At 39.6% G+C, this 10,951-nt stretch overlaps 1 protein-coding gene across 1 annotated transcript in view; it reads right to left on the reverse strand.

Annotated features, from left to right (window-relative positions):
• Positions 1–10,415, reverse strand: part of Kctd8 (potassium channel tetramerization domain containing 8) — a 249,851-nt gene extending 239,436 nt beyond the window's left edge. Inside the window, exon 1 of the mRNA XM_027939576.2 lies at positions 9,302–10,415. Coding sequence (XP_027795377.2) covers positions 9,302–10,262 — 961 coding nt within the window. The 5' untranslated portion in view covers positions 10,263–10,415. The remainder of the gene's footprint in view (positions 1–9,301) is intronic.
• Between the last annotated feature and the right edge of the window lie 536 nt (positions 10,416–10,951).

Raw genomic sequence — 10,951 nt, forward strand, 5'->3', positions numbered from 1 at the left:
ATTGACTTTTCAGATTTTTCCAGATTTTTTATAAGGTAGATTTGAAGTGCCATAGTAGTTTGCCAGACCTGCTGGAACAAAGCATCCCAAAGTCAGTGGCTTAAACAACAGAAATTTACTATCTCACAGTTCTGATTGCTGAAGTCTCATACTGAAGTATTAATGGGTTGGTTCCTCCTCAGTGCCACCAGGGAAAATATGTTCCAAGTTTCTATCCTAGCTTTTGGTGGTTTGTTGGCAGGTTCTGCCATTCCTTGTCATGTAAAATCATTTCTTCTACTTCTGCCCTCATTTTCTCACATACATGTAGGCATTCCTCTTGTGTGTGTCAATGGCTAACTCTATGTTCAAATTTCCCCTTCATGTAAGTCTACCAGTATTTTGGATTAGAGCCCATTCTAACGACCTCATTTTAATTGATTACCTCAGAAAAGATGCCATTTCCAAGTAAGGCCACATTCTGAAGTACAAAGCATATGGTTAGGGCTTCAACATGTCTTTTGGGGAAAGTGCAATTTAACCCATAACATACTACGTACAATCTAATGGAAAAACATTGCCATTGGTCCCTAGAATCTGATGATTGTGCTAAAACTGTGGGGTAAATATCTCCCTCCTCCTTTTAGGTTTATCAAAGACTGGGTATTATTACTAAACTCTACGGTAAGAATGCTAAGTATCAAATGGTTTGACAGTAGCAGCTATAAAACAGTCATCTTGAAAAAACTAAGCTTATTTTATGATCCAAACATGTTAGTACAAAAAGTAAAAACTGAAATATCATAATGGTTATTAAAATGCTTAGAAACATATCAGTCTAGCAGAAGAAAAGGAATAATCATATACTAAACTATAGCAACTTCAACATTAGGCTGCCAAGCATATATGTGCTTGATTTCATTTACCAGCAATATTACCAATTGTCAACAGGTCCTTTTCTTTTGTTATATGGAAAATACATATCTTTAAACCACTGTCTATGTAGCTTGCTAAATCAACCCATTACAGGACCCTTGACTGAAATGGAAAGGATACCTCAAAACTATATCAAATTCTAACTTAAACTTAATTATCAGATACTTGCCACAGATAACCCTGAAAGTCTTCATTTTAACTTGACTTAAGGATTTATTCTTTAGGAATATGGAATATCTGTAAGAATTATGACAAAAATCGGTCTCTTGAATTCTATTTCTGTAAATGATAAACTTTCTCAGAAAATAAGCCAGGTGTAACACAGACCAGAAAGACTGTCACTTTCAAAAGACTACATTTTTCTCTAAGTAGTAATTTTTAGCAAAAGATCAACATCAAGAAGTACCTTGTTTTTAAACATAAATTGGTCATTATTCAACTATTGCTCAAATGTTTTAAATTGTAAATAGTGACTACACAGTCATATTGATACTCTCCCAAGACAGGCTGATTTTTGTATACCTGTACACACACACACACACACACACACACACACACACACATGCACACACACACATACCCACAGGCTCTTGTGGTCAGAAGTGGGTAAGAGATATAGTCAATGTTTGGCCATGAGCAGGGACTACACAGAGCCTCTCAGTTTATGAAAGGCACATGTGCTCAGTGTGCCATTCACCTAACATTAAATATAAAATCAAGCAGGGCACACAGACTGCAAATCTGTATTTCTTGACCCTGGTGATGAAAGGCAGGAAATAAGTTCACTATTCTTTACTACCACACTTTCAGCAGTTAACAGGCTACAGGCATATAATTCAGTTGATGGATGCATGGATAAATATAAGCAGACTAAATAAGAGATATGATTCAATAGCTTAAAATTAGTTTGAACTTCTCTCAGTTTAATAGTTTAGTATTTCCAATTTTTAAAAAAGCCATTGAATGACATAGTGCATGAAAAAGTTTCCCATTTAACAAGTGTTTTGTTAAAAGTAATATACTCAACACATTCCTTTTAAGAAATAACAGTGTGACACAGGAAAACAAGAAAAAACATTCTACTTTCATTCAGCATAAATTACTTAACACATATTATTTATGGTGTTCCATGAAGGTATGATGGAAAAGAAGATCAATTTCTACCATTTTCTATGTGAAGAGTTGAAGTACAGAAAAATAAAGCAGCACAAAATAAAATAAATCTAAGTACTCATGAAAGTTAAGAATATAACCCAAGGATTTAAATTGTCAAAAATTTTTAATCCTAAATTAGGATCAATATTAGAAGGACCTATCTCGAAAACCACCATACAGTTGACACCAATATTTCATACCCACCATGCCTTCTTCCACTCACCATTCACTAAAAAGCTGCCACGTTAGCAACTTTTTTCGTCAAAAGAAAAGTGGAAGTCATTTTGGAATTATATGCATGAATTCTTATCCACCACCTGCACAGAGGCATGCTAGATGCAGCCTTCACCAACCAGAAGAAAAGAGGTCAGAATATTGGAGAATTACCTCTCAACAGCTGCCAGCATTTCCTGGCTTTCTTCAAATACCTGGACTTTGAGCAACTAGAAACACATTCAAAGAACAGTTTCAATAGAAGCTGATTGAGTTGACAGCTAACAGTTTTCCTAAATTTGTAAAGATATGCATTTGAATCTAAAATATAGCCTAAAATTTTGGCCAAATGCCCAAACTCTAAGCAATGTTTGAGCTCATGTGGCTCCGTGACAATTTGTTCTCTTGCATAAAACTGCTGAAAACCAGAGCTAGAAGCTCCCATCTGAAATATAAATAAAGAATATGAGTAACAGACTGAATATATCCCATGGTCTGAGCCAATTTTTATTGAATACTAGTAGTCTTATTAATTATGCCCAAATTGACCATTACTAGCACTGGATCTGGAAAGGTACATTTTCCCCCTAAATAATAAAAAACCAATTAGAATAAAGGTGGTTTTTTTTTTCATAGTATGTAACAATTAATGTTATATTTAACAAGTCTATAATTTAAAAAAGTAAAAACTCACTAATGATAATGAGACTTTTCTGACGCAATTTTGTACAAGTGTTGCTCTCGATTTCCTCAAAAAGAAAAAGGAATCTGTTACTGATTATTAATAATATAGAGAAAGGGATTACCTATGTATTTGGGGGCCCTTAAATTAATATTGGCAGTTACTAATACTTATTGAGCACTTAATTTGTGCCTGATACGGTTCTGTGTTTTATATGGATTACTTCATTTAATCTTCATAACTAATCTATAAGGTGAATACTGTTGTTTCCCTCACTTTCCCTTCAGGAAGATTTAATTATTTTCCCAAGATCTCAAAGCTACAGCCTGAAGTTTTCAAGGAACATGACTGAAAAGCATTAAGCCATTTAGAGTGTTTAAGAATTTGATTCTTAGAACCAACAGAGTTAGGCAATACTAATCTCTCTATTCTACTTTTACCAGATATTAGAAAATACATACTATTATGCAAAATGATGAGAAAGAGTAATACATTAGAAATCACTTGTCAGGGTTTTTGTTACTATAACCGGTGAGAGAAATGAAAATAACATAACCAATTGGGTTAAATCACTATTCTGGTAATGCACAATAAACATTACATATATTTTTCTTACATTCTTCTGTTATATTTAACTTGGGTTTTTTCCCCTATATGGAGTTTTATGGGAATGGTTACAATATGGTGGAAAAAACATTATAAGGTAAAAGCTGACCAAACACTGCACTAGATTTAACTAGTGAATGATCAAACTAATAAACATCCTGTTAGATAGCATGAAATAATGTGCTGTTACGGCCAGCAAAGTTTATGTTTATTAAGTACCCTGACACAAGGTTAATGAATATAGGTAAAACTGATAGTGTTATGTTGATCATTAAACAGTAATACCTATTAAGTGTATTTTAATATGTCTTTTAAAAACTGAGTTGAAATTGCAATGTAGATATAACTGACCTGCAAATAATTATCTATCAGTATAGACAGATACTTCCTAAACCTTCCTGAATTTATACCAAAATAGGGCCTGATCACATCTGGAGGCAACCGTCATTCCACACTCTGTTATTTTTTAAAAAGTTATTACTCAACATGATAGAGGAGAAACTGGGGCACTGAGAATTTACCCAAATCTTGCATACACTAAACAAATCAATCTATTAAATTTTGATCCTTTATACTGTACCTTCCACCATAATTTATATCAAGAAATGTGTATGCTTACAATTTCTAACAACTTAGCTTATAAGAGCCTTTTAATTGTCTCATAGTTAACATTTTCTTTTCATTCTTTATATTGCTGTGTAACAACTCATGTAATTGCTCCTGCCTCTTGCTAATATACTAAATAACCCCTAATAACCCTTCTATAATATAACCCCTAATAACCCCTCTATAATATAATTTACAATTACATAAAGCTCAAAGTGATTATCTTAAATATAAAGCCTCTGTCTTGTCCACAGTTGCATGTTACAGGTTCTATAGCCTGGCAAAATTATTTAATAAGTGTTCTTTAAACTGAAGTGAAACTAAGTCTCAAACTCAGCAACTGTCTCAATGTACTCTTGAACACCTGTAGCTCATTCCTCAATCCACCTTTTCAGTTGGAAAACACCGTCAGTAAATTCATGTTAGCTCTTTCACTTGGCCACAGATAACACAAAATTGAGACGTAACACAAAGTCTCAGGGAGAAAACTAGCATGAAGGTCAACATGAAAACAGGTGGTTACATGTGTAGGACAATCAATAAAGGATCTATATTAACTACTGGATAATGAATATATAGTGAAGTGCTGAAGCACCATGAAGAAGGATTGGACAGCCAGGGTTCACTCAGCATTATAATGCTGCGATACCAGGGGATACATTAAAAAGTCAATGCATCAGAAAGTAAATTTATAAATGAATTTATAAGTAAATTTATAAATGAATGAATTTGACACAAAATACTTCATATATTTGTATTTTTGAAATCACAAAACACCACTAAATTGTTACAGTAATTAGAAACTTTTACAGGGGCTAGAGTTGCAGCTCAAGGGTAGTGAATTTGACTAGCATCTGTGAGGGCCTGGATTCCATCCCCAGCACTGAAGAAAAAACAATTAAAAGAAAAAATTTATGTGGTTAACAGAAACTAACAATAAGAAGTATGTTAAGGGACGGGGACCCTATATTCAGATCAGTAGCTGGATCTCCTCCATCACACTGACAACTTAGAGAGTGCTTACCTTACTTGGTGGAGTGACTGTAATCCTAGAAATAAAACCATTCTATCTAGTCACACAAAGTTGCATCAGGGTAGCACAAAAAGCTAAAGAAGAAGATATGTGTAGAGAGAGTACTATATAAGACATTCAAGTTCAAAGGCCCTTTAGAGCATCCAGTGTCATACCACAGCCCCCTGTGGAATTGGGTACTTACATACATGTATTTTTGCTCAACAAACATTTGGAGTTCAAAATATAAACTACTACTAAGAAGAGAACGGGAATAAATCAGCACTTCCTTTACTGTGAAATTACTAAATATGAAAAATCAAAGAAATACATAATGCTGGATTTAACTATGAGTGAGCTACATATCACATTTCAAGTATATAACTATACACTGTCTATGCAATATTGTAAAAAATAACTTTTTATCTTTATTTTCTCTTATTAATTAAAACAGCCACAACTACACTTACCAGACATCCCCTCCAAAACAGCACAATAAACCACTCTGTTTTGCCCAAGAAAGGGGCAATCCATCTTCAGTAATAGAGGAATAATTTTATCATATGAAACTTTATCATACTAGTACATGCTGAGTATACTAGAAAAACTTGATAAATAATGAGTGAAGAATGAAAATAGATGAAGGTGTCCATATAGCCAAATAAACCTGGAATTTAATGTTTAATAGGCTGTATATAACCTTGAGCATTAGATCCCAATGACTTAAATACAAGCACTTAAGATGTGAAGCCAGCTTGGTATTTCTCAGAAAATATTGTCAAAGTTTCAAGTTCTAGTGGGAAGGGCTAAAACACTTCTTGGCTCTGAATCAGAAATGTGTTCTGTTGGGAAGTGATCCAGAAAACCCAACAGGAGGATGATTGGCAAGTCTAGGTCACTTGGTCTGAAAAATTCAAGTTCCAGGGTAGAAGTTAGTTATTTAATTAGTTGTTTCAAACTCCTCAAAGTTTAGCACTCTATTATTTAATTGAGAAATAACTTTCTGATTAACTTTACAAATAACTTTAATTAACTATGCTTTGAATAAACCAAAAATGAAAGTTTAATGTTGGCAAGAATAATGTTTATAGAATTTTACTTGCGATAGAACAGCTAACATTGCTCAACTTTGAATATGGGTCAGACAGTTTTCTTGTTTTCTCAAATCTTATAAAATTGGTACTATAATAAGTCCCATTATACATGTGAGGGAACTAAAATACAAAACAAGTAAGTTAGTTAACCAAGATCACACATTTGCAAGTAGCAATGGCTGGGATTACTGAACTATTTGCCAATCTCTTTCCTTCTATTGTAGAAACTCAGGAGTGATGCAGAATGCTAAAACTGATATTAAAGTGCATAAGTATAATTCTATTATTTTTAGAGTAGCATAATCCACTAAGTTCACTTGTAACTTGTAACTCAATAATGTATTATGCACTAAATAAATACATTTTATACAACAAATAAGTATTCTTGAAAAATATGTATCAAGGGGAAAATAAAAACATTAAGATTATTTTATGCATCTAAAACACAAATAGATATATAAGGTCATCCAATAATTTTACTCTCATGATAAATATTAAAAGAAATTCCACTCAGTATAATCTGTGGCAATATAATGGAAGCTATATAAAATATTACATACATGTACATATGTATAAATATATATGTTAGTACTCAAGATAAATTTTACATTCAAATTTAAAATGACAGCTATATTTAATTGAGTCATAGCTGAATTGCATCTTCAAGAGACAATATTTAATCTGGGATTGTATAATTCAACCTAAAGTTAGAATAAACCTAAAAAAAAGTTCTGGGTTGCTTCCTAATATTTCTGGGACTGTTATGAATCAATTTCAGAGCTCAAAAGGAAAGTGAGTACTCTGCAAGTGGTTATTCATAGATATATAAGGTCATCCAATATATTGAATATTTTATTTTATGTAATAATCCTAGCTCCAGATTTTTTAAAGATCCTGAATTTCAAATATCAATTTATCTTATTAGTTAAGTTTTCCTAATTTATGGGCCAACTGTATTATCTCTTCATGATCAATGTAATGAACATTCTCAAGTCCATAATTTTCTAGGGGGGGGGGGGAGGAGGTACACTAAAATCATGAAAGATTACCAAAATCTTTAAGAAATCTTAAGAAACTTAACTCTGTAAAACACTCATGCATTTGTCTATTTTAACAAAAATCGCTAATCACAAAAATGGCAAAATTTCATTTCATACCACCTTCTGAAATGCTTGAAAATAGTTCTTTGATGAAATGATTTACATATTTAAAATCTAAAAAAGTTCATTGATAAAGAAATAAAATATGCTAAAATGTTTATTTAATATATACTGAAGAGATGTCAATTTTGTATGAATTTAAAAATACTACCTTCCTTCATGTGGCTTCTCTGACCATTAACCTTGCTCCTGTGTAACAAATAATACTTTGATATAGTTAAGACAATTGGGTTCTGATCTACCACTTCAGTGGACACTTCATTTGATTCTTTGGCATGGTTTCCTCAGGAAATCCAGAACTATTTTAAAAGACAATCTAACTCTAGAGCTAATGTGCTGTGTCTGTCTCCTACCTCCAAGGTTACCAAAATATACAGACAATGAGCTACCTTCTAATCAACCTTGTGCTTTTACCTACTTTTCAAATCAAATCAAAGTGTACAAAATTGTACAGTTCCCCATTAGTGAGTGAATTAGTAAAATAAGTAAACATAATCAAAGCAGATCTATGTTCCTTATGAGTTTTCAATGCTACTTTTTCTAACACTACAAGCAAGTTTCTTTGGTGGCATGCCAAAGTAAAAATGTTTGTAAATAATGGCAAACCCATCTCAACTAACTTTTCATTTATCCAAATTTTCCTCAAGTTGTTGCCCTTCTAACTTTACACTTGTCACTGAGAATTTTGCCGGTCACACTCCCACTCTACCTACAAACAGTTCTTGAACTCCACAGAGCCCCCACCAGAAATGCACTGCTAAATGGATAGCTAGAGATAGATGATTGATAGATAGATAGATAGATAGATAGATAGATAGATGAAGTGTGTCAAATACTTTCTGAAATCCTGTTCCTATTTCTCGTATTTCAGAAAACCCATGCAATGTTCACTGTGGGAAAGTGCATTCAACCCCATTTAGCACCCAAGGGATGCAAAAAAAGAAACATAATCTATCTCCCTCTCCCCCCCCCCATTCATCTCTCTCTCTCTCTCTCTCTCTCTCTCTCTCTCTCTCTCACACACACACACACACAGAGAGAGAGAGAGAGAGAGAGAGAGAGAGAGAGAGAGGCATGTTCCCTTTCTAATCTCCAACCCTGAAAATTGCACTCAGACATCCAAGCCCTCTAGTTCCTTCCACCCTTGCCAGTCCAAAACGGGGGAGTTGCACTTGAGGTGCTAACTGCCTCGGGTAATTGTGGGTTTCCATTGGTCAGTATAAGCTTTGCCACCAACCGCTACCACGCCCAGGCCCCTGAGGAATCCTAGAGGCACATCCACCACTTGGTTGCCCCCTACTGAAACCACCCACGGTTGGCGCCGCTGCGCTGGCCCACACCTAGGAGAGAGATACTCTGGGCGAAGTACAGCAATGCCTAGATGCCATTCCGCCACCTGGAAGACCACCACTTAGAGACACACAAATTGACCCCCCACTCCCTGCCAAGAGTCCCAGGGAAGCAGATAGGAGGAAGGCCTGTGAGCTGTGAGCGCAGCATGTATTCCTGTCTCCTCTCCACTGTCCTCAGTCTAGGACAACCCATGGCATCCAAAAGCTAGGCGGGGCAAGAGGGCAAGATCAATAAAGTTATGGAAGAGGACTTCCTTAAGTAGGGTCTGGGTGCTACTGAATTCGCGAAAACGTTAATCTAGAAAGAGAGATTGGAAGGGAGGGAAAGAGTAAACTGTCCTCCCTTCATAAGGGAGGCTTGCAAGAAGACCTGCTTGCACTATTTAACCAGCCCCCTCCTGGGGCACTTCTGCAGGGGACACCCTTACAGGGCTACAGCTGAGCTGGAACCTGCCAGGGTCAGGGAGCGGCGGATAAATTAGGAAATGCAGAGGTCGCGAACTTACGGAAGAAGATGTACTCAGTGTAGCTGCTCCAGATCTTGTCATCGCGGTATTGGTTGACGAAGGCGGCGGTGCCTGAGGAGTTACACGCCACCATGTGGAAGCCGGCCTCGGACAAGCGATCGAATGCCTGCTCCAAGTAGGTAAACTTGAGGTAGAAGCGGGACGTGTACTTCTCAGGCTGCCGATCGGGGTCGCGGCTTTCGTTGAGCGTGTCCCCAAAGACCTCCTTGGCCAAAGCTATACGCCCGCACACCATGATGCGTGCCACACGCCGGAACTTGGCATCTGCCTGGTTGTCGCGCACGGTGGTATAGGAGCCGCGGTAGCCCAGTGTGAGGAAGCCCGAGCGCTTGTCCAGCGCGGCGCCGCCGCCACCGCCGCCGTGCGCTCCTGGGCCCGAGGGCGCGGCGGCTGCGGCCCCTCGCAACAGCAGCGCATCGCTGCTGCCCTGAGAAATGTTGTCCTCCAGGTCGCTCTGGCAACCCTCATCGTTGAGCGAGTTCTGCTTAGTGACCTTGGGCGACAGCAGCTTGACCAGGTCGGTGAGCTGGAAGTACTCGGCTTCGCGCAGAAGCCGCTCCTTCTCCGGGAAGTGCTCGGGCAGCGCAAGCTGCTTGTCCCGCAAATAATCCAGCACGTACCTGAACAGAAAGCCGTCCCGGTCGATGAAGAAGCGCGCCCGGCTGTCCCTGGGCAGCTCGCCCCGGCGCCGGGCGCCGCCCCGGGGACTAGAAGGCGAGAACATACTGGCCAAAGTGCTGTCTGGGACGCTGAGCAGCGTGGAGTGCTTGGTCACATAGACCTGGCCGCCCACGTTCAGCTCCACCACCTCGGGGAAGGGCGAGGGTGCGCAGGGCCCCGGGGCGGCGGCTGCCGAAGCGCCGGGCGAGCTGGACGAGGAGACCATCTCGCTAATTGGCAGGATGGTGCTGCTGCTGCTACCCGTGTCCTTCAGAGCCATGGTCCCCCCCACCGGCGGCCAGGTGACCTGAGAGAGCAGCACTTTGTGGTTCCCAGAGCCCGTGCACCGCACGCCTCGCAGCCCCCTGCCCTCTGCGTGCGCCTGGGCGCCCTGCACCCTCGGGTCGGTGCGTTCCTCCCGGCGGGTGGCGGGGCTCAGGGCTCGGGGCAGCGGCGGCGTCGGCGGCGCCCGAGCTCCATCGGGGAAGCGATGCGCGGGAGAGTAGCTCCGCGGGAGCGGCGGTGGAGGAGGCGCGAGGAGGAGCGACCGCTCCTTTGGGGCGACTGCGGGGAAGTGTGAGGGAGACTTGCGAGAGGCTCTGGGGCTGCGGCTCGCTCTCCGCGGGGAGGGCAGGAGGAGGGGCCGGAGCAAAGAAAACTCGCCGCCCCAGCAGCTTGCAAGCGCTCTGCGAGCCCCGAGCGCGGACGGTGGCGCTAACTACTCCTCGCAGCCCAGGAGGCGGCACTGACGTCAAGCCCAGTACTGGGACCCCAGCCACAGCTGTCATTTAAAGAGATAGGCTCCAGCCGCTGGCTACCGGACTCCGACGCTAGGGGGCGGGGCTGAGGGCCGAGACTGCAGGAGATGCTACTGGGCAGCCAAATGGGAAAAGTGGGCAGGGAGCCACCAAAAACAAACCCAGAAAAGAGACTTCTCTCTTTCTGCTCTGTCCCTGCCTTATTTTCTCT

This window comes from Marmota flaviventris, chromosome 7, assembly GCF_047511675.1.
Source record: "Marmota flaviventris isolate mMarFla1 chromosome 7, mMarFla1.hap1, whole genome shotgun sequence".
NCBI lineage: Eukaryota > Metazoa > Chordata > Mammalia > Rodentia > Sciuridae > Marmota > Marmota flaviventris.